This window comes from Primulina eburnea, chromosome 2 (assembly GCF_022965805.1).
Source record: "Primulina eburnea isolate SZY01 chromosome 2, ASM2296580v1, whole genome shotgun sequence".
Taxonomy (NCBI): domain Eukaryota; kingdom Viridiplantae; phylum Streptophyta; class Magnoliopsida; order Lamiales; family Gesneriaceae; genus Primulina; species Primulina eburnea.
In genome coordinates, this window is record NC_133102.1 from 46739718 (window position 1) to 46764052 (window position 24335).

Here is a 24335-nt window from a genome sequence, read left to right on the forward strand (position 1 = left end):
ATATCGAACGAACCACTCAGATTTATTCATCTCCACAATTATCTGCGGAATCCATGATTGTAAATATAAGTCATGTCATATGCAATATGGATTTGGATCATCTACTGTGTTGAAAATACAGCACCAAATGATGTACACTTTTTATACGAGATGATCACCTCCTTTAATATGACAACTTTTTAAATTTATCTCATATTGTGTGATGTCCACTATATGATAACATGATCATCTTGTTTAAAAAATACACATCACCAAATATTGTCTTTTCAACACATAATAGATCCAAATGCATTTAATACTCATACTGTCCTGGATTCTCATAATTTGAGCCTGACTTTCAACCTAAAAAGTTACATAAAAAACTTGAAATTTTTTTGAGTGAAAAAATTGTGGACCTTACCAAGAGCATCTAGAAAGTATCTAAAGTTAATATTTTAATATATATTTTGAAATTTTTATGATTTAATCAAATAGATTACGTATTCCCATGTCTCAGTCATCCCAAAGGCTTATTTCACATTACTCGTCAGTGCTGTACAAATCTGTAAATCAAGGAATCTTAATCTAAAGTCAGAGGCAAGTAGCAAAGCAACAAAATGTAGTTCGAAGAAAAAACAAGCAAAACTTAAATTCCCAAGCTTCAAAGGTCAAGACAGCAAAAACCCAATGAGTTGGATCCTCCAATACTCTCATTTAATTTGCAAGCAAAAAAGCGAGTTGCAAGAAAGTCATGTTTGCAATATATATATATATATATATATATATATATATATATATATATATATAAATAAAAGAGATAGTATTGGTGTGGGGAAGAGAAGGATTAAAGTGAAAACAAAGTGGACTTGTATCAATGCCACAAAAACAGTTGGGGTCCAACTTAAATATTAAGTGTCTTGTAGCATAAAGATTCCACTACCCTTTTTCCTCGTAAATCAATGCATCACCTAAAGTTTCCACAATGGTTTAACAGAGTATAGACAGCACCAAGTACAAACAATACTGCCCATTCACTCCACTTCCCCATGCTCATTACAAACTTGGGGTTGACACAACAGGATTGATTCATCCCTTCTTTTTTCCAAAAAAAAAAAAAAAACAAAAAAGAAGATCAAAGTTTAGCCCCTATAAATACATTACAGCATCCTCTCACCCAATGTCATTGATCCTCGTCAGATTGATACAAGGTCGACGGCCATCTGGTCGACTACTGATTGTTATGTCGATCGAATAGTAATACTTGTTCATGACATACGCTACATTTTTTAAAGTGGCATTTGCAACTAGATATGACTGATTTATTGGTTTAACGATTAACTTAACGTATCATTTATTTCAGTATTTTCACTAAAAAATAATTTTTTGAATTTTAGTATAAGATATATATGTATAACTCACATTCCAAACAAAATAATTTGGATTTACCTCAATCAGTCTCAAAATACATGGTCGGTATATGTTACATAGAAATACTCAAGTTTTTTTTTTATTAAGTGTTCACTCGAACATCTTATGTAAACAACACTTAGGAAATATAACTCACATGGTAACACAGATTATCCAAAAATATATGTTATTGCAAACATTTTATATAAACAAACACACGAGGATGACATAGATTCTTCCAACTTATGTGTTACCGTAATTCCAATTTTCAAATTATTACTCATAAAGAGAAGATTTTAGAATTCTGCCTTTCCCTCTAAAGCTGTAATCTCACCAACTTTACTTAAATCCCCCAATCCTTTTTTGGTCAACTAAGCAAACATCTCCATAATTGGTTACGCTTTCTCTCTACACTCTCTTTCTCTTTCTTGGTATAGGAACTTGTTCTGCGCAGAGCTGCTTATTTTCTCAGTTCTTGGAAAAAAAATGGGCAGCAAAATTCTGCATTTCATCAAGTCATTTTCTTTGGCTTTTCTGCTTCTTCTGGTTCCTGCATTCAGTCTAAACTTAGATGGAGCCCTGTTGCTTTCTTTCAAATACTCAATTGTCAGCGACCCTTTATCTGTTCTTGGTAATTGGGACTACAATGATGCTACACCGTGTCTGTGGGCTGGTGTAACATGCGCTGATGTTGAAAATTCTGGAGTAAAGCTTCGAGTTGTGAGCTTAATTCTCCCAAATTCAAAGCTTGTTGGCACGGTCCCGGAAGATTTAGGTCTCATTCAGCACTTGAGAACACTTGATTTGTCGAGTAATTTCTTGAATGGAACCCTGCCATCTTCACTTCTCAATGGTTCAGAGCTTCAAGTTCTTTCGCTGGCAAATAATGCATTCTCCGGTGGGCTTCAAGAGTTTATTTCAGGGCCGAAGAATCTTAAGCTTCTGAATTTGTCCGACAATGGCTTGTCAGGCAACATTCCTCAGAGTTTAATACAAAATTCAAGCATTGTTTCTTTGAAAAACAACCATTTTTCAGGCCCTGTCCCGAGTCGGATGCAATCTGTTGAGTTCTTGGACCTGTCTTCAAACTTCTTGAATGGATCATTGCCACTAGAGTTCGGTGGGGTGAATTTGCGCTATTTGAATCTCTCATTGAACAACATTTCTGGCCAAGTACCGCTTGAATTCGCTTCGAGAATCCCACAGAATGCGACGATCGATCTTTCGTTCAACAATCTGACCGGGAAAATCCCAGAATCAACGCCGTTACTGAATCAAGGAACAATCTCTTATGCACGAAATGCAGGCCTCTGTGGCAAACCGATCCAGAAACCATGCACGGTTCCCGCGACACTTTCTACCACACCAGATACTAACTCAAGCACATCGGCTCCGGCGATAGCAGTCATTCCATTGATAATAGATCCACAGCATGATTCTCCCAGAGCAGCAGCAAATGAAGCTCGAAATCCACCACAACGCCATATAAAACCGATCGCCATCGCCGGAATCGCAGTTGGAAACTTAGCGGGCATTGGAGTTCTCGCGCTGGTGTTTCTTTTCATAATCCAAAAAGGCAAGAAAGCAAATCCAGAAGCCAAAGAAAAATCGATCTCTACAACAGCCAATTTGTATATATTCAAGAAAGATTCAGACCCAATAGTAGTAACAACAGAAACAAGAAACCGTCCCGTTTGGCCTTGTTTAACCATTACAAACGGTGAGGAAACATCAGAGGCCACATGTTCAGACACAGATGACAACACTGTTAACCACGTATTCGATGATCAACACGGAAATCGGCAACACCACAATGAACTATTCAAGAACGAAAGTTCCCTAGTGATGATAGATGGTGAGACGGAACTAGATCTTGAGACATTGCTGAAGGCTTCAGCATACGTGATCAGTTCAACGACTAGTTCTTCCATAGTGTACAAAGCTGTGATTCGAGATGGAACTGCATTTGCTGTCAGGAGAATCGGAGAAAGTGGAGTTACAAGATTGAAGGATTTCGAGAACCACATTAAGGCTATTGCCAAGTTACGACATCGAAATTTAGTTCAAGTTAAAGGGTTCTATTGTGGAGATGACGAAAAACTTGTTGTCAATGAGTATGTCTCCGGTGGAAGCTTGGCCAGTGTGCATTACAGTAAGTTCTTTTTCCTCAAAATTGACAGCATTTTTCTTACAAAAAATTATTGCTGAATATTCTCATTGCATTCATGGTCATGTCTCTTTCATGCAAAATTATTGATTGATGTGATCCGGGTAAAATGGATGAGCAGGGTAGGGTGCTCCACCGGGTCAAATCAAGAATTTATAGTGTTGTTTAGGAAAATGAGCAAGGTAGATGGCTTCGATCGTGACCTACAAACAATGAAAGGAACTCGTGAATGGGCGCCGGAAGGGTGTCCGGCGTGACCACTCCGATGCTTAAGTCAGCAGGGTTGTCGAGAGGGAACTTAAAGCAATATGTATGGATGCTTGAGAGTGAAGAAATTTCAGACCTGTAAGATGTCAACGATACCTGCTATTTGAAGAGGAGCTAGGGTTACTTTGATGCGCGTGCTCACCTACTACTTGTACCCTCGGACGTTGACGGCCTGTCGGGTCCCTTTCTACCCGATAGCTTCGTGGGTACTCCAAGAATAAGGGACGTTGACTGTATGTCCAGTCCCTTTCTTCTCCATATTTTCGGGGATACGTTCAGGCGAAAGACGTTGACTTCCCGCCCAGTCGTTTCTTCCCTACAATCTATAAGATCCTCTAAGTAAGTTACTCGAGTATTGAGCCCTCGGCTTTAGCATGAAAGCCCGGTCCCTTTTTGCCCGGGAGGTAAGTAAATACCCGGTCATGCATGAAGCGCCCAGTCGCGTGGGTAACAATCGCCCTCCCGTTTTCTATATGGGCTACTCCATGAAACTTCCCGGGTCCTCCATGACCCGGGCCCTTATAGGGGTATCACCACCCATCCCTAAAATAGTCGGGCTAGAGTCTCACTCGTTGTCCCGATTGGTGTGAAATAATTCGCGGTTTATAATAGCATCGGGGCCTTTAAACATCCCGTAGAAGAGGTGTCACGCCTGGATGATTTGTCTCCTGGACCCGAATGAATTGTTATCCAACCTCCCTGGATATTGCATTCGTTATAATGAGATGCACCCACAATTAATTCCTACTAGAAAACGCTTCACATCTTGAGAGATGGATAAGTCTGACACCTCGACAGCTGTGCACGTCTTTTCACCTCCCGGCACAATTTCCACAACTTATCTCAACCGTTCAGGCATCTTGAAGATCAACGGTCACTATTAATTTGTTCTTATTATAAATAGGGCCTTACCGATCCGTCATCATACCAGCAAAGTGTTGTTAGGAAGATACAATGGCAGGTGCTAGCAATCCCAGCGTCCCTGATCTGGCGGAAGAGTTCATGAATGCATCCTCAGAGAGGCATAAGACGGAAATAGAGGAGGAGGTCTTTCACAAAATTCTCGCCTTCTGGGAGGCACTGCAGGAGTTACAGCTTCTCTACTACTGCGGTGAGGCTAATACTCCTCGGCTTCTAGCGAAATTGGAGAAGTATCGGGAGTATCTAAATATTTCCGAGTTGGGGGATCCTTTTGAAGAGGACCGCATGTACGAACTGATGCTTCGAAAAGAGAGGAACACTCTCAACGATATCACTGACGCCAAGGGCTATGAAGGAAGGGCTACACGAGAAGTGAGACGTTGGATGTTCCTGTGGAAAGCCTTCGTAGAGGAGGCATATTTCGATGTAATTCGAAGTAATTTCGTTAAATAAAATTATCATCCGAGTTTACTGTCTTTTACCATTTTATCTGATGCATATCCCACGGACTGTCTAACTCGACTGACAAGATTAACTACTAATAAGTAACGAACGGAGACGTGAGGATTTCGTACTAATAAAACAAAAAGGGCGCCCGAGCTCCGCATTTATCGGGTTTACAACAATATGCTGGGACCTCGAATCTCCCGGTCTTAAGATAAAATGTCGAGGCCTTAAACCTCCCGGACTCAAGAGAAAATGCCGGGGCCTTAAACCTCCCGGACTCAATACAAATATTACCACGCTTACCCGGATATCCCGATTGTTGCGATAACAGGTGTAAGCCTTAACTCCTTCCTGGAGACGCTTCGTATTTCGGGAAAGAAATAAGTCTAACGTCTCGATAACCACGTGTGTCCTCTCCTCTTCTGCCGATTAATACTTTAGTACCTTGATATTCGTAACAGTCCCTTCGCCTACCTCGATAATAAATGCTACATGCCTATAAATACAGGAAGGCAATGGGAGGTAAGAGATAATACCTTCGGCATGGCAAGTTCGAGCGAATCTACGGTCTGCAGTGGCATCTACTTTCCAGCGCCCAATACCCTACCTCCTCATCTGGAGGATCTGAAGAGGACCATTGAGGAGTTGGTCTTGTCGAAGGTGATGTCCACTTGGCATAAGATTCAAGATCTTAATGCCACGCTTCGAGAGGGTTTGGCCTTTACTCGGGCACAAAGAGCGGTGGCGAGGAGGTACAAAAGGGAGCTCGAAGTCAACCATGTTGCCGAGCTCGCTACTGATGAAGTCCTGCTTCATGCGATGCTGCTGAAGGAAGGGCGTCAACTGGGAAAGATTTCCTCCTCTGAGTCCTTTAACATCGCCCAGTCTCCTGAACTAACCCACTGGATCCATGAGTGGCAACATGTCGTAGGTGTACTAATAATTGGTGCTAGGCATGAGCGATTCCTTTATGAATAAAATCTGCTTACTTGTTTCATTTTCTTCTTTGCACGTTAATTAATGATAAACCGGGTGTAATTCATAAATGCGCGATTGAATCTCCCAGAACAATTGGAAGAAAATGTCGGGGCCTCGAATTTCCCGGACCGAAAATAACGTGTCGGGGTCTTAAACCTCCCGAACTTAGAATAATATGCCGGGGCCTCAAACCTCCCGGACTTAGAATGATATGCCGGGGCCTCAAACCTCCCGGACTTAGAATAATATGCCGGGGCCTCAAACCTCCCGGACTATTCACGTGGTATCCGGATGATATACAACTCATCATTAAAACTCTCACCGAATGAGAACGTTCCGTATTCCCAGATGTATCAGTCGGGCGCCTTGGTAACCGTCAATGCCCCTTCACCTTCTTAATACGATTTTCAAGGGATATCCTGACCGCCCGCGTGTTTAGATTCGACGGCTTCAATCAGCTCCTGCTTTGAAATAATAAAGGAAACGCTTCGATTGGCTGGGACCCTTTGGCTTCCCTATACTGAGAGACGCTCGTCTATAAATAGAACTGTAGCAAACCACAAGGTGATCATTAATCCGGTATGTCTAGTTCAAGCGGATCTACTGCTTGCAGCAGTACCCACGTCTTGGTGACGAATGCCATGCGTCCTCGTCTAGAGGAGTTGAAGAGAAGGCTCGAACATCGCGTATGGGTGAAGGTTATGGCTGTGCGGGACAAAGTTTACGATCTGGACTTTACTTACCGTAACGGTCTCGTCCCTACTCGGGCACAAAGAGCCAGAGCGAGGATGTATGTCCGAGAGTTTGCAGTGGCCCGAGTTACAGACTTGGTCACTGATCATGTTCTGTTACATATGATGCTTCGGGAGGAATGGCATCAGCTAGAAAAAATAAGGACTTACGAGTCTTTCGTTAATCTTCGTATTCACGAGTTAACCAACTGGATAACTGAGTGGCAAGACGAAGTATCTGCAAGAATTAACATTGTAACAACTCGCTGATGTTCTATGTAGTGAATATTCTTATTGAAGTACATTGTCTTTTTACTATCTACAAACAGACTTCCTCGTTGATTCATGCGTACTAGAACAACAACTGTACGATAATCCCTAAGAATTAGGCTCTTTATATACGCACATAAGATCTTTAGAACATACCCTTTCAGAACATACCTCCGAGGTTCAATACCTTCAGAACTCAGATCATAAAAATGCCGGGGCCTTAAACCTCCCGGACTTAAAACAATATGCCGGGGCCTCAAACCTCCCGGGCTTAAAACAATATGCCGGGGCCTCAAACCTCCCGGGCTTAAAGTGAGATAACACTTCATACCCGCAGGTGCTTGACGCAGGGTTAAAATGATATGGGCCCTACTGAACAACCGCCACAGTCGGTTCGCATTCCGAGTAGATAAGCCATCATGACGCCTCGATCTGCGTAACCGTCCCTTCATTCTGCCCACTGTGATTTCTGGGACGCATCGAGACCGCACACGTGTTTTCAGTCGACGGTCCAGATCGTCCTTCTTCCCTTATATATAGCAACCCTAGGGCTTTCCGAAAATCACCTTCAAATCACCAGTCTCGGCGAAGCCCTTGCAAATTCTTTTCTCGCAGCTCCGGCATTCAAAGTTTCCTTGCTCCGACGATCTTCCACCGCATTTGTAAGTTTTTTCTTTTCCTTATGTCTAATTCGACTTCTTCTACTTCCGGGGCCAATGCTCGAGGTTCGTCAGGGTATGAATCCGCCGCCCTTCGTTCTGATTCGTCTCCTTCTCCTACTTCTCGTCGCCCTTCTACCCAGACTGTCCAAAAACCTATAATCTTAAAACCCCAATCTTCCTCGAGACCTTCTAAACCTTCTTCTTCGGGCATATCCCGGATCCCCAAAAAGGATAAGGGTAAGGGTAAAGCCCGGGCTTCCGACCACCCTTTAACCGAGGCCCCCGAGATTCCATGGTTCTCTTCTCTGAAAAGCTCCCTGCGACCCGGAGCAGAAAAAGAACTTCGAACCCTAGGGGTCATTCCTTCTTCTTATCCTATTCTTATACCCGGACCTTCTGACCGGGCGGATCAACCCCCCTCGGATTATATTACCTTTTTTCGGGACCAACTCCGCAACGGTCTTCGATTTCCCATTGCTCCGTTCTACATCGAGGTTGCCAAATTTTTTGGTGTACCTATCAATCAATTTCATCCCAACTCTTTCCGGATCATGGCTTCGGTTTTTGTTCTCTTCCGTACGCATGATCTGGTAATAAATTCCAAAGTTCTGCATTATTTCTTTATTTGTAGATTAGGAGATAATGCCTTTTCCCTTTCTGCTCGGCTTAATGCCCGCTTTCTTGATGACATCCCTTCCTCTCAAAAGGGGTGGAAAGGAAGATATTTTTTCATTCGTCTCCCGGGTTCTCTTGATTGTTCAACCGAGTTCCTCCCTTCTCTTCCTCAGCAGCCAGAACTTCCTCAGGCGTACAAATCTGAAGAATTTTACATCCGAAGCCTCGCCCTGGTAGAGGGTAGAAAGTTTTCTTCCTCCGTCCTTATTGCCCAAGAACAACTGGTTGCTTATCATTTAAGTGCCCGGGTTGAGGACCCGATTGACCAAGTGATTGATGAAGTTGCTGGCTCGGGCCATCAACCCGGTAACTTTCCTTTACATGTTGTGCGATTGCTCCCTGGCTTTGTATTTGCATTTGGATTTTACCCTTTCCTGCTCCTTATGCAGATTTAATGGAAGAGGCTTTTGCCAAAAGATGGGCAGCCGAGAAGGTGGCCAAGGAGAAGAAAAGGGCAGCCCGAAAGGCCGCTGCTGAAAAGAGAGCGGAGGATGTGGCTGCCCGGGCGAAGGAGATGGCCCGGGTGCAATTTGAACTTAAGAGAACGGCGCCTGAATCCAGGGAAGATGATGAGGACCTCCTCCCCCTTAGCCAAAGGCCAAGAAGAGTTACGACCATCCCGGTGGTGACTCTCAGCGAGGATGATCAAGCGGGAGGCCAGGCTTCCTTTCAAGCGATTCAGTCAGACACGCCTCCCCTCATGCGCGATGACCAGGCACCCCTCCAAGAACCTTCACAGGAACCTCTCCAAGGGCCTCTCCCAGAATCCTTCCAGGGGCCTCTCCCAGAATTTTTCCAGGGGCCCTTCCTCCCTTCGCACCCCAGCGGGTCTGTCTTCTCCACTGAGGGAGCCTCCCGGGTTGGGGCAGACTTCCTCAAGCGAATGCTCCTTCCTACTGACCAGGCCTTCCTGAAGAGCATGCCGCCAACCCCTCGATGCCTGGGTGGCTTGAACAAACTTCTGGCTGTAAGCTTCTTTCTTCCCCTATCTTCTCTCCCTTTTTTTTTTTTTTTATATGACCTTGCCAACCCTGCCTTCTCTCTGAAAAATAGGGTGCACATATGTTAATGTCAGCCTATGAAGAGGTGTCCTCCTTAGCCAACCACCAGGCTCCCCAACTCCGGGTCTTCCAAGAGACGAACGAGCTTATTCAAGCGGAGCTTGCTCAATTGAAGGGATTCCATTCAGAGACAGTGGCAACCCTTCAAGGCTCTGTGGAGTCTGCTCAGGCGGAGCTGGCCAAAGCCCGGGAGGAATTAAATGAAAGTCACATCAGGGAGGAAACTCTTCAAAGGCATCAATCGATTCTTGATCGCAAGAACGCCTCCCTGATAGATGCCATAGAAGAACAAATGTCCCGGGCTGAAAGAGCCGAGAAGGCTCTAGCCGAGTCTGAGCGCCAAAAAGAGCAACTGCGGACTTCCTTCCTGGAATCCTCAGAATTCAAGGCGGCCGTTGAGGATCGAGCTTATCCTTTCTTTAAGACTGGCTTCAAAAGATGCCTTCAACAATTCCAGGAAGCCGAGCTTATCCCCAGACTTCGGGCTAGCCATTGCATCTCTTGCAGGAGCCGGGGTGGGAGGCAACGAGGGTACATCCGAAGAGGAGGACGGAGAGGAACCGGTAGAGGAGGAGAAACAGGAGGAGTCCGTAGAGGGGGAGGAAGAAGAAAAACCTGGAGAGGGAGAAGCAGGGCAAATAGAGAAGCCGACAGAGGAGGCGAAAGAGCCAGAAAACAGCCCTCTGCTGATATAGAATAGGCTTGTCCTCTTTTCATTTTTAAGTTCACTCCCTGCCTTCGGGCTTTGTAGTAATGCAATATTTTCTTTCCTTTTATCCTTCTTCGCAATATTTACAAAAATTCAGTACTCGTTCCTTATATGATCAGGACATTCTCGTTCTAACAAATCTAACAATTTTCCAAGTGTTGAGAACTAACTAAGATACCAAATCATGTGAACGGGTATTAGCCTTCCGCACTTTAAATGGATATCTGTGATGTGAATGCCTGGAACGAACGGACACTTAACAGGATGTAGTGCTCTGGGTTTATGAGGAGCTAAGGTGCGGAACCTTAAGCCGAGGAACAGGTCCCGGGGCTTTGGAATGGTCGAGGTACGGAGCCCCGAGCTAGGGAGTAGAACCCTGGGCTTATGTAGAACTAAGGTACGGAACCTTAGACCGGGGAACAGGTCTCGGGACTTTGGAATGGTCGAGGTACGGAGCCCCGAGCCAGGGAGTAGAACCCTGGGCTTATGTAGAACTAAGGTACGGAACCTTAGGCCGGGGAACAGGTCCCGGGACTTTGGAATGGTCGAGGTACGGAGCCCCGAGCCAGGGAGTAGAACCCTGGGCTTATGTAGAACTAAGGTACGGAACCTTAGGCCGGGGAACAGGTCCCGGGACTTTGGAATGGTCGAGATACGGAGCCCCGAGCCAGGGAGTAGAACCCTGGGCTTATGTAGAACTAAGGTACGGAACCTTAGGCCGGGGAACAGGTCCCGGGACTTTGGAATGGTCGAGGTACGGAGCCCCGAGCCAGGGAGTAGAACCCTGGGCTTATGTAGAACTAAGGTACGGAACCTTAGGCCGGGGAACAGGTCCCGGGACTTTGGAATGGTCGAGGTACGGAGCTCCGAGCCAGGGAGTAGAACCCTGGGCTTATGTAGAACTAAGGTACGGAACCTTAGGCCGGGGAACAGGTCCCGGGACTTTGGAATGGTCGAGGTACGGAGCCCCGAGCCAGGGAGTAGAACCCTGGGCTTATGTAGAACTAAGGTACGGAACCTTAGACCGGGGAACAGGTCCCGGGAGCCTAGAGTGAGTGGCAGAACAATTTCTCCCTCAGGATAAACTGCATGTCCCGCAAAACCAAAAAGGGCAGTCTCCACAGCTTCCAACTTAAACCCTTGCAAATCCATCTGCACTAAGGCATCTTTGAAAATCACATTGACTGAACTGCCAGAATCCACGAAGACTCTCAGGATGTCGTAATTGGCCACCCGGGCTTGGATAACCAAAGCGTCATTGTGGGGCATGTTTATTCCCTTCAGGTCCTTTGGGCCAAAACTGATCACGGCCTCGTTCCTCCTAGATCCCTCCACCTCCAGACACTCCCGCCTACTTCTTGATTTCCTGTCCCGATTTGAATCTCCATCGGTGGATCCTCCCGATATCATCTTAATCACTCCAGCAACAGGGGACGAAGGGCTCCTCTTCTCAGGTTCCGGCTCCCTCCTCCTACCCATATGGTTTCCCGGGTTGTTTCTTGAGTCTACTCGAGCATGAGATACTGGCGGCCGGGGGGTCCAAGGTGGACATCTCGACCTTTTGGTGTACTGGTCATGCCCCTGGTTGGTGGGTGGGACATAACTTCTTTTCAAAGCCTTACAATTCTCGGTGCTATGCTGACACACACCATGCCTGGTGCAAAATCCACTTTTCCCGGGTTGGGACAGCTGATGACTGGGAATCGGATCCCTACTGCATTCCTGCACTTCTCTTTCTCGGATAATTTTCAAAGGCACATGCGGGGAAAAGTGCCCTGGATTACCCCGCCGTGGTCCCCTCTCCTCGGGCTTAGGTGCCCGGTCCCCTCTTTCCTTCCTGATGGCTTCCCTCTTTTGTTTCTGGGCTTCTTCCATATTGATATACTTCTCTGTCCTAGACAGCAAATCCTCAAAATCTTCAGGCACTTTTTTCGTTAATGACTTGAAGAACTCACTCTCTTTTAGGCCTTGAGTGAAGGCAGTAGTTTTTGTCTCTGCAGCACAAGTTGGCACATCCAAAGCCACTTTGTTAAACCTCTTGATATACATCCTCAAACTTTCCTCCGGTCCCTGTCTCACTTCGAACAAACTGAAAGTAGTTTTCTTATACTTCTTACTGCTGCTGAAATGGTGTAAGAAGGCTTTCTGAAAATCCTCAAATGATTTAATACTCAATGGAGCCAATCCATCAAACCATCTCTGAGCTGAGTCCACCAGTGTGGTTAAAAATACTTTACACTTGATCCTATCAGTGTAACAGTGCAGCATAGCCATATTCTCGAATCTGGCCAGGTGTTCTTCCGGGTCCTCGTTTCCATCATACGCCCTTACTTTAGCAGATTTAAAGTTTCCAGGAAGAGGTTCCCGGATGATAGCCTCAGCAAACGGGCGTCCTTTGACAGACGTCCGAGAAGAACCACGATTTTCCAGCTGTCCTTCCAGGACTTTCATTTTCTGTTTTAACTCCAGCATTTCCTCGACCATCGTTGGTGACTTAGAACCAGCAGAGGATTCCTCCACTTCTCCCCTCTTCTCCTCCTCCCTCAATTCTTGCTGCTGCTCCTGCTCTTTTTCTGGTTCTTTCTCGAGTGGTATATCATGGTGGGAAGCTTCCCGCCTGGCCATAGCTCTCTCTATGGCTTCGTTAATGCGTCTATCAAACTCCGCTGGAGTCATAGTGATAAGATCGGGAGGGGCGTCCTCTTGTCTTGAATGATTCGCGTCAACTCCCTGGACCCGGGAAGTGTTCTGGTTAGTTTTCCTCGTGTGAGCCATATCAACGCCTTAGTCTCAATTTCCCACAGACGGCGCCAATGATGTGATCCGGGTAAAATGGATGAGCAGGGTAGGGTGCTCCACCGGGTCAAATCAAGAATTTATAGTGTTGTTTAGGAAAATGAGTAAGGTAGATGGCTTCGATCGTGACCTGCAAACAATGAAAGGAACTCGTGAATGGGCGCCGGAAGGGTGTCCGGCGTGACCACTCCGATGCTTAAGTCAGCAGGGTTGTCGAGAGGGAACTTAAAGCAATATGTATGGATGCTTGAGAGTGAAGAAATTTCAGACCTGTAAGATGTCAACGATACCTGCTATTTGAAGAGGAGCTAGGGTTACTTTGATGCGCGTGCTCACCTACTACTTGTACCCTCGGACGTTGACGGCCTGTCGGGTCCCTTTCTACCCGATAGCTTCGTGGGTACTCCAAGAATAAGGGACGTTGACTGCATGTTCAGTCCCTTTCTTCTCCATATTTTCGGGGATACGTTCAGGCGAAAGACGTTGACTTCCCGCCCAGTCGTTTCTTCCCTACAATCTATAAGATCCTCTAAGTAAGTTACTCGAGTATTGAGCCCTCGGCTTTAGCATGAAAGCCCGGTCCCTTTTTGCCCGGGAGGTAAGTAAATACCCGGTCATGCATGAAGCGCCCAGTCGCGTGGGTAACAATCGCCCTCTCGTTTTCTATATGGGCTACTCCATGAAACTTCCCGGGTCCTCCATGACCCGGGCCCTTATAGGGGTATCATTGATGATTCCTCAAATTTCCATGACTGATTTTGGGACCAGAAGCATTTGTTTTTGTTGTGTTAAATGGAATACTTCAGCAACAATTTGAGACTGTCTTGGAGGTAAAGTATGTTCTTCGAGTTTGAAAAACTTTATCCATATAATTCATATAATATGCCAAAGGCATGTGCTACATCACCTTATACCTTCAATATCTGCGCACACTCACAAATAATTGAGAGATATTAACTTAACATGTTTCACGGGAAAAAAGTTACACAGAGCTTAATTTTGTAAATCTTGGTACTAAACACGATAAGTGCAGTACTTGTCAATTTTAATTCTTTACACGAAGTTTGCAGTTTCATCTTTCAATGAATCAAATGGCCCTATGTGTCCTTAGTTTTGTGGATACTTTTCAGGGAAAACAGGTTCATCTCCTTATAATTTGTCTCTGGAAGCCCGGCTAAAGATAGCAAAAGGTGTGGCCAGAGGACTAACATACGTCCATGGGAAGAAACATGTTCATGGAAACATAAAGCCTAGCAACATCCTGCTGACACCAGATAAAGAGCCTATCATAAGTGATTTCGGACTCCATTGGCTCATATATGGAAAACAAAGCCACAAAATGAAACGGCACATCTCAGCCAGGCATTTTGGCAGCATGAGATCAACATCATCACATCACGGCCTACACAATCAGGTGGCTGACATGAGCCCCTACATCACACCCATGGGGTTCGTGGGATGTACATCTCCATATCACGCTCCCGAGTCGCTCCAAAACCTTATACCCAGCCCAAAGTGGGATGTCTACTCTTTCGGGATTTTGTTGCTCGAGCTTCTGACGGGGAAGGTGTTCTTGAACCGGGAGTTGAACCAGTGGACCACTGGCTCGGTGGCCGAAGACCCAACCGGAGTTCTGAGGATGGCTGATGTGTCATTAAGGGGGAACATGGCAGGGCGAGAGGATGCCATTTTGGAATGGTTTAAGCTTGGATTCAGCTGTGCTTCATTAATCCCACATAAGAGACCTTGCATGAAAGAAGCACTTCAAGTGTTGGAGAAAGTCCCATGCTCTTTTGCACACTGATCCATTCTTAAGCTGGAAGCATAATCTGCTAATGGATAAAGGCAGCAATGATCCCTCCTTAACTTTCTTTTTGAGCTTGGAATCATTTGAGGATTCTTGTCCTTGATGAATGTTTTGTGAGTGCAATTTGATCAAGTAATGATCATGGTACTAGCATAACTTATAATGAATGTTTCGATCCTAAGTTTCTAATGGTGCCAAGCGACCCGAATTCGGCATATCAATTCAAACTCGAGATAATCTGACCATAGGTTACGGGTACATAAAATTTTATAATTTAACATGGCGTGAAAAATATTCTAAACTTTTACGTGTAATCTCCTTGTGTATCAAATCACCTGCTGAACTTGTTTCCCTGTTGATTTATCTCGTAGTATCTGAAATGGAAAACTTCATTAAAAAGTTTGAGAGTAGATGCAAAGGGGCTAGAGTCTAGACTTGTATCTTTTCATCGGACCAAGCTTGCAAGATTTTCTAAAATTATTTATAATAATAAATAATCAAATAGAGGACTCAATATGAAACAAAATCTATTATTCTGAGGAGCTTCACGAAGTTAGCACATGCATTTAAAGAATATTATTAAGTAAATAATAAAATTACGGTAATAAATAACTGTGGGGCCCATCGTTTTATCAGTGACAAAAATTGGAAGGGCTTTGACCGACGCTCAAGATCTTGGTTTCCCACCATAAGCTTGTCGGCAAATCGAAGCGGGTTTCTGCAACTTCAAGCAAAGTTGCGAAGAATGCGGGCAGCTCTGTAGGCAGTTATCCCCTAGGCTGCCGGATATTGGAGAATCTACGGAGAAAAATTCCGCGGGCGGCGACCCATTCAAGAAATTACCGTCAAGATAAATCCTTTGTAGCGATGACCCCTTCTTGCTGTACTGTCTTGGAATTGGTCCGCGGAAGCGGTTGTAACTCAAAACCAGTGACCTTAGTATCGGAAAAGCAGCGATATTGGTGGGTAAAAACCCCTCAATTTTGTTGAAACTCAAATCAACGGCAACTAGCTCGCTATCCCAAGGGTTTGAAATAACGATTCCGGTGAAGCTGTTGTTGGATAAATTGATTTGCTGCAGGGAAGGAAGCGAGAAAACCCAGGAATCGAGGGTTCCGGTGAACGAATTTTCGCTGAGTTCCACAGTCATTAACCGAGTTAGCCCGTTGAATGGAAACTTGATAAGCGAGCCCGATAGATGATTAGCTTTCATAGCTAATTCGTAGAGGTTTCGCGGAAGCTGGGGCAGTGAGCCGGTGATATTATTGTAGCTTAAGTCGAGTCTTGTTAACCCGGCCAAAGAATTCATGCTCGGCAGCGACCCGGAGAGTGAGTTTCTCGAAAGATCGAGGTACTTCAGGGATTTGAGGGCGGCGATAGACGGCGGGATCTCTCCGGAAAATGAATTGAGTCGGAGAATCAAGCTTTTCAAATTGGAAAGAGAAGAAATTGAAGCGGGTATCGGGCCATAGAAACTATTGTCCGTGAGATCCAGGGTGATGAGCTGGGTGAGATGTGAAATGAGTGGGGTGAGCTTCCCTGCGTAACCCTGCGAATCGAGGGTGAGCTGAATGATTCTTCCGCCGGAGCAGGTGACGCCGCAGGTGAAGTGGTTAGTTCGCAGGGTGGTGCAGGGGTCGGTGGAGAAGTTCCAGGTCGCGATGCAGGAGTTTGGGGGGATGGAAGTGGGCTGAATGGCGGATTTGAAAGCGCGTAAGGCGGCGACATCGGCGGAGTAGTGGGCGGAGGGGCGGGCGGCGAGGTTGGTGATGAAGAAGAAGATGATAATGGTGCGTCTGTATTCAGAGGAGGCATGGCGACAGAAGTTGGCCATTAAAGTTTGGTTCTTTCTTAAATTTTAATAATGTCCTGTGTGTTCTAGCTGGAAGTGTGGCCTTCTTTAATACAATACAATATTCGAGCATATCGAAGTGGTTACCTTTTTTCTTTTACATAGAAAAAAGTTGGTATTAATTGAGATTTATATATATAATAAAAACTTTATCAAGCATAAAATTGAAAAATTCTAACTTTATGATTATAATTAGAACCAGTGTCTTAAAAAGTTATTATACCACATCTTGGTTCAAGCTGCAAACTTATTCTATATACATGAACAAATCTTGCTACACAGTCCATCTTTGATCGATGCAAAAAGTGAAACTTGTGCGCTTGCTCATCAGTTCTTGTTAGTTTCAAAAGCCACTGCGGTCCGCTCTATGTGATTCATCGAGATCGCGTAAGTCTTGTTTCTCAATGTCCCAGAATTTTCAATTTCAGAACCTTCAAAATCATTAGAACTTAACCTTCCTCCATCTATTCGAAGATTACTATCAAATCCAGCCAGTCGCTCACCTTTTTAAATCTGTACATCATCCCACCAATTGAATCTTCACGCTCCGTCGTTGAGCATTTTCGCTCAATTTCATTCAAACATTCCTTCACATCGTTGAGAAACTGCTTCTACTTTCGTCGTGTAACGAGGCAGCCAAGTCATTAGCAGCAGTTAGAGTACTTCTCTTAGTCCAGTCACTCCGATCATCTCTTTCTGATGCTAATGTGTTGCTTGTGGTCTTCTTAACGATGCGCGTGACTTTTGGTTTTGTTTTTAGGATTGACTTGCTTGATTTTATTCAGCGGAGGCCGTTGGATTTGCCCAGGGATCCACTGACAGAGGAGGCAGGAGAGAGATCCATGACTACAGCTGATTTGATCCATGTTGCTGCACTCTTCTTTCTTTCAAGAGCGCTACTCGACACTTCTTTGATTGAATTGATTTTGAGGGACCCAGATTCTCTTGTCCTAAATGGACTTGTGCTTGTAAGAGACTGCAGTATTAACCTCGTACGAGCTAAATCATCTTGAAATTCGAAGAACTTGTCACCGCATGGTTGAAGATCTTCTCCTTTTGCCAAAGGGTACTCAGAAAACATGCTGCAAGAAGTAAGCATAACAATATCTCGTTGCTTCCTCACTTCCTGCAGTTCGAAAAATGCAATTCTTCATGTTTTTCTCTTCTCATAATGCCGCTTAACAGTTAACGGCAAATGATGTCTTATGAAGACGAACAAAAATGATTTTTTCTTCATGCCAGCATTTGTCGAAGTTTATAAAAGGCTAAAAAAGAAGGCAAAACTAAACTTGAATCTCCATATACTATATATCGATGATTGCTGTAATTTATGCCTTGCCAAGTTTCACTACGCTTGATGGCAGATACTTCCATGATATACACGTTTCTGCTCCTTTTCTATCATATAAACAAAAAACTACACAATGAATCATGAATCTGTACATTATTGACGTTTGGTACATAAATCTGGTTTTTGTCTGTTCTTTTGATTAATCTCTTTTGCTGAACCAACGTCTGATCTTCTCCTTGACACCTAACTAAAATTTTCTTCAGAGCTACCATATATGATCGACCGAACCGGAAACCTATTGAGATAAATTCAATAAGAACTAGTTAAACCAAGGTCGAAATTATGCAGTAAATAATATATAAAAAAAAAAAACAGAAAGTGCGATAGCTGTATAAATTGAGTCATTTTTTGATGTGGTACTGCCGGTGGGACAAATCATTGTCTTCCAGATCGATAATTCCTTTCTAAACAACACCATTTTCAAATTACCAGCAGATCATAATACAATTCTAACATTTATATTTCTAATGAACATGATAAACAGATAAAGTAGTTAACATTCCAAGAAACGGAGCAAGTGAATTGAGGAAACTGAGAAACCAACATTTGCACTACGGCTTCTAGCAGCCGCAGGTGAGCTGATTTCATGCTTGGCAACTGATGAATCAAAGATATCCTTTACTCCCAAAATCTCCGACTCATCCCAGCTTCTTCTCTTTGAAATACTAGTTGATGAGGTGTATGAAACAATGCTATCCGTATCGCTATCATTATCAACAGAACTTGGCCTACTTTTTGTTCCTTCCTCTCCAATATTAAAACCATACTCAAGAATCCTCTTTCTACATTTATTCATTCTAGATGCCTCAAGAATCTTCCCCAAATTTTGTGGTGAAACAAAATTTTCAGGGGTTCCTTTGCATTGGCGCCTCCCGGGAACCGGAGTTACGGCCCTGAGTAACGGAACAGCATGCGCATTTTCCAGGTTTCGGACGTAAATGAACTGCTCAAGTTTCCTTTTATTCCCTAAAATCATCGCATTCTGTTCTTGAGGCAAAGAAACATACAATGCATGGGAAGTTGAATCGCCTTCTTCTAATACAGGTATTATGCTTCTGATTTTTATTCATACAGGCTTTCGATCATCTGCAGATTCATTGTCCCCCATTTTCATGTCTTCAGGAAGCTTCAAGAGAACGTCACTCTTCAGCGAACCCATTTTTTTTATCACGCATTTCAAATTTCTGGAAAAGAATGTACAGATTTCTTGAAATATCAGGGTTGGTAATTGATACCCCTAGTAGGATCCGGGTCATAGTCAGGGTCGATTTCAGGAGTATCCGGGTATAACTCCTCTTCCCGGATGGTATAACTCCTCTTCCCGGATGATATAACTCCTCTTCCCGGATGGATTGGTGTTGTACGCAATTCTTTATTATTTACCCGGGCTCTCATAGAGTTGGTCGGGTGCTTCTCCCCTGACCGGGTAGTGTTTTCCAGTTGCATATCCACTTTGGCAACCTCGAAAATAGCGTTACCTCGACAAGTGAGCCACACTTGAGTATAATCATTACATGCCATCTAATCTGCCAGAGCAACTTGGGCTTGGAGTGTCCGAGAAGTCATCAGAAGCTAGGAAGGTAAACCGACTTAGTAGATGTCACGGAAATCGAGGAAACTACCCATTCCTCCCCTATAAATAGCAGGTATTAAATTCATTTAAGAGGGAGACTCTTTGAACTAAAAAGTATTGTTCACATATATTCGCATATATATTGCTTAATTTCTTCTTTGCCTGCTGATTTAAGCATCGGAGTGGTCACGTCGGACACCCCTCCGGCGCCCATTCACGAGTTCATCTTCTTGTTTGCAGGTCAAGATTGAAGCCATATACCTTGTTCATTTTCCTAAACAACACTACAAATACTTGATTCGATCCGGTGGAGCACCCGACCCTGCTCATCTATTTCGCCTGGATCGCATCATTGGCGCCGTCTGTGGGAAATATACTGAATTCAAGACGTTGATATGGCTCGTACAAGAAGAACCGATCAGGGTGATCCTCATGCCCAGGGGGATGGGGGACAGACTTCGAGACAAGCCAATGTCAATAATACTGGGCCAAACATTACCCTGACCCCTGAGGAGTTAAAAAGAATGATGGCTGATGCCGTCGCGTTATATGCAGCTGGAAAGGAGGTCTCTCGACCTGTTACACCACCCGGTGATAAACAGGGTGATAAACAAGGACATGAAGAGGAGCAAGAACAGGAGAGGAGGGAAAAAGAAGTAACAGGGGAAGATGAGGAGTCTAGCGCCGGATCCAAATCTCCTACCATGGCAGAGGAATTGTCAAATTTACGGCAGAAGATGAAGGTCCTCGAAGGACAGTTGGAAGAACGAAGCGTTGCCCGAACAATCTTGAGAGGATGTCCGTTCGCAGACATCATAGTCCGGGAACCTCTTCCCGGGAATTTCAAGTCCGCCAAAGTAAAAGATTATGATGGCAACGCTGACCCAGAGGAACACTTGGCCAGATTTGAAAATACGGCCATGTTGCATTGCTACACTGACCGAATTAAGTGTAAAGTATTCCTAACGACGTTGGTGGATTCAGCTCAGAGGTGGTTCGAAGGCCTGGCATCCCAGAGTATTAACTCCTTTCAGGATTTCCAGAGGGTGTTTTTACACCATTTCAGTAGCAGCAAGAAGTACAAAAAGACTGCTTTTAGTCTTTTTGAGGTGAAGCAGAGTCCCGAGGAGAGTTTGCGGGCTTACATCAAAAGGTTCAACAGAGTGGCTCTAGACGTCCCATCTTGTGCCACCGAGACCAAGACTACTGCCTTCACCCAGGGTCTGAGAGAGGGTGAATTCTTTAAATCGCTAACCAAAAAAGTGCCCGGGGATTTTGAGGATCTGTTATCCCGGGCAGAGAAGTACATAAATATGGAGGAAGCCCAGAAGCAGAAGAGGGAAGCAGTGAGGAAAGAAAGGGGAGACCGGGTATCCAAACCCGAGGAGAGGGGACAGAAGAGGGGCAATCCAGGGCATTTCTCTCATCATGTGCCTCTGAAGATTGCCCGAGAGAGGGAGGTGCAGGAGTGTAGTAGGGATTTAGCTCCGGATCATCAACTGGCTCGGCCAGAGAAGACAGGATTTTGTGCGCTTCACAAATTAGGCTATCATAATACTGAGGATTGCAAAGTTCTAAAGGGAAATTATGTTGCGCCTTCCTTCCCAAAGCCCACTATCAATACTCAAATGTCTAGGGTGCCGCCGTGGGCATCCCGACAGCCCGGATCTAGTTCTCAGAGAGGAGGTGTGAGAAACAACTCTAGAACCGAGCCCGGAAGAAGAAGGGGGCCTGAACCTGAGCAGAGAAAGAAGTCACCCCCCGTTGTAGGGACAATTAAAATGATATCCGGAGGCTCTACTGACGGAGACTCCAATCGGGCAAGGAAGTCAAGAAGTAGGAAAGAGTGCTTGGAGGTGGAAGGAATGAGGGGCAATGAGGCAGTCATCAGTTTCGGCCCGGAAGACCTGAAAGGGGTGAATCTACCCCACAACGATGCCTTGGTGATCCAAGCCCGGGTGGCGAATTATGACATTCTGCGGGTTTTCGTAGATTCAGGCAGTTCTGTGAATGTAATTTTCCAAGATGCTTTTGAGCAGATGGACTTACAGGGCTATCACCTGGAAACAGTGGAAACTGCTCTTTTTGGTTTCGCCGGACACATGGTTTATCCAGAGGGGGAGATTATTTTGCCGCTGACTCTGGGCTCTCACGATCTAAAGAAAACAGTGATGACTTCTTTCACTGTGGTGAACTCCCCGTCATCATATAACATTATCCTGGGGAGGCCGGCTATGAATGAGTTAAGGGCTGTAGCGTCTACCTACCACCAGAAAATAAAATTTCCTGTGGGAGCAAGGGTAGGAGAAGTTCGGGGAGATCAACCCTCTTCTCGAAAGTGTTATGTAGAAGCGGTCCGGGCGGATCGGAGCAGATTTAAGAGGGAGGGGAAGAGAGTTAGGACAGGAGAAAGAATAGTGGAGGAAGGGGAGATCCACTTTGTGGCAGAAGAAGAGCAGGAGGCGGTGGAAGTGGGGCCGGGACAGCAAATCCGGGTGGCTCGGGATCTCAGCATGACCACCCGGGTAAGTTTAATTAAGTGTTTAAAAACTAACATTCACGTATTTGCCTGGTCCCAGCAGGAGCTTACGGGGATTTCTCCCCTTATATCGGAGCATCATTTGAACATCATCCCGGGATCTCACCCCGTGAAGCAAAAAAAGAGGCATTTTGGTCCTGAAAAGGACAGGGTCATATCCGAACAAATAAAGGAGCTCCTGAAGGCAGGGCACATTCGGGAGATTCAATTCCCTACGTGGCTTTCCAATGTGGTTTTAGTACCTAAATCCACTGGCAAATGGCGCATGTGCGTAGATTTTCGTGATCTAAACAAAGCATGCCCCAAAGATCATTATCCACTGCCCCGGATTGACCAGCTGGTAGATTCCACTTCTGGTTATGAGCTGCTGAGCTTTATGGATGCGTACCAGGGGTATCATCAAATTCCCCTGGCCAAAAAAGATCAAGATAAGGCCAGTTTCGTCACCTCGGGAGGTACATTTTGTTATGTTGTAATGCCTTTCGGGTTGAAAAATGCAGGGGCCACCTATCAGCGTCTTATGGATAAAGTATTCGAGAAGCAGCTGGGGCGGAACGTAGAGGTCTATGTGGATGATATCTTAAGCAAGACCCGGGAGGTCACTACTTTTATTGATGATCTGGAGGAAACTTTTGCCATCCTCATGCAATATGGGATCAAGCTTAACCCGGCCAAATGTATTTTTGGCGTAAAGAGTGGCAAATTCTTGGGATTCATGGTCACAGATCGGGGAATTGAGGTAAATCCAGAGAAGGTGAAGTCTGTCTTATGTATGCCTTCCCCCCAATCTGTAAAAGAAGTACAAAAACTAACAGGAAGGATTGCTTCCCTTTCTCGATTTATATCCCGATCAGCACACCGAAGTTATCCTTTCTTTCAAATCTTGAGAAAGGCCCAGCAATTCGGGTGGAATGATAAATGTGAACAAGCCTTCCAGGACTTGAAAGCCCATCTTGCAGAGCTCCCGGTATTAGTAAAGCCCGAGCCCGGGGAAAAATTATTCCTATATTTATCCTCTACAGAGCATGCTGTCAGTTCAGTGTTGATCAAAGAGGAAGGCTCTGATCAGAAGCCTATTTATTACGTCAGCCACGCTCTAAGAGGGCCCGAACTCCGGTATACAGAGGTAGAGAAGATTGCATTGGCTTTAATCGTAACTTCCCGGAAGCTAAGACCGTACTTCTTATCACATCAAATAGTGGTTCTTACCAACAGCCCTCTTGGTAAAATCATGACTCATGCTGAGGTATCTGGGCGAATGATTAAGTGGACTGTGGAATTGGGGGAGTACGATATCGAATATAAACCACGAGTGGCTATCAAGGCACAAGCTTTGTCAGACTTCTTGTCTGAGATGATCCAGCCCAGTGAAGAGGAAGTGTGGAGAGTTTTTGTAGATGGGGCGTCTAGCCTGGCAGGGTGCGGAGTAGGAGTCGTGATGATATCTCCCCCGGGAGAAAAAATCAAATTGGCAATAAGGATTGATTCCCGAGTAACTAATAATGAGGCCGAGTACGAGGCTGTGCTAGCTGGAATTCGAGCTGCTCGGGAAGTCGGGGCTTCCCGAATAATTATATATTCTGATTCACAGCTTGTCACTCAGCAGATAAGGGGTGTCTACGAAGCCAAAGATGACAGGATGCTGAAATATTTACAGCTTATCAAAACACGAGCGGAGGGCTTTTCGGATTGGAGTATCGAACAGATACCCCGAGAGGAGAACAGCGAGGCGGATATTCTGGCAAAAATGGCTGCCTCCCTAAGTGAAGTAAGTACCCGAGAAGTGTTGCACGTCTCCCGTTTGATCCTCTCGACCGACGAAGGAAGAGCCCCCGATCCAGAAAACTCTTGGATGACGCCCTTAATCAGATTTATTGAAAAGGGTGCACTACCCGAGGACAGAGGTCAAGCCCAGAAGATTAAGAGACAGGCTTCCAGGTTTGTTTTCTTAAACTCAATCTTGTATAGAAGATCATTCCAGGGGCCTCTCTTAAAATGCTTACCTGAAGAGGAGGTAGATTATGTACTCCGGGAGATTCATGAAGGATGCTGCGCAGAGCACCTTGGAGGAATGTCTCTAGCTCGAAAAACCATGCTTGCCGGGTTTTGGTGGCCAACTCTTAACCGAGATGCCACCCAGATA

The 24335-nt window shown here is 45.0% G+C and overlaps 2 protein-coding genes across 2 annotated transcripts; one reads left to right on the plus strand and one right to left on the minus strand.

The window, feature by feature from the left end:
• Positions 1–1744: 1744 nt before the first annotated feature.
• LOC140823827 (probable LRR receptor-like serine/threonine-protein kinase At4g37250) lies at positions 1745–15123 on the plus strand. The gene is made up of 2 exons (XM_073185333.1): positions 1745–3538; positions 14201–15123. The coding sequence occupies exons 1-2, from the start codon at positions 1873–1875 to the stop codon at positions 14872–14874; spliced, it is 2340 nt and encodes a 779-aa protein (XP_073041434.1). The 5' UTR covers positions 1745–1872; the 3' UTR covers positions 14875–15123.
• A 272-nt stretch (positions 15124–15395) lies between these two features.
• On the minus strand, positions 15396–17517 carry LOC140823828 (uncharacterized). Its single transcript, XM_073185334.1, has one exon. The coding sequence runs from the start codon at positions 16709–16711 to the stop codon at positions 15545–15547; it is 1167 nt and encodes a 388-aa protein (XP_073041435.1). The 5' UTR covers positions 16712–17517; the 3' UTR covers positions 15396–15544.
• Positions 17518–24335: the final 6818 nt, after the last annotated feature.

What these genes read in the sequence shown, in the direction of transcription:
- LOC140823827 (XM_073185333.1), top strand. Translation starts at nt 1,873, where the DNA reads ATGGGCAGCAAAATTCTGCATTTCATCAAGTCATTTTCTTTGGCTTTT. An exon ending in CTTGGCCAGTGTGCATTACA is followed by an intron (nt 3,539 to 14,200) that starts GTAAGTTCTTTT and finishes GATACTTTTCAG; the next exon opens with GGAAAACAGGTTCATCTCCT.
- LOC140823828 (XM_073185334.1), bottom strand. Translation starts at nt 16,711, where the DNA reads ATGGCCAACTTCTGTCGCCATGCCTCCTCTGAATACAGACGCACCATT.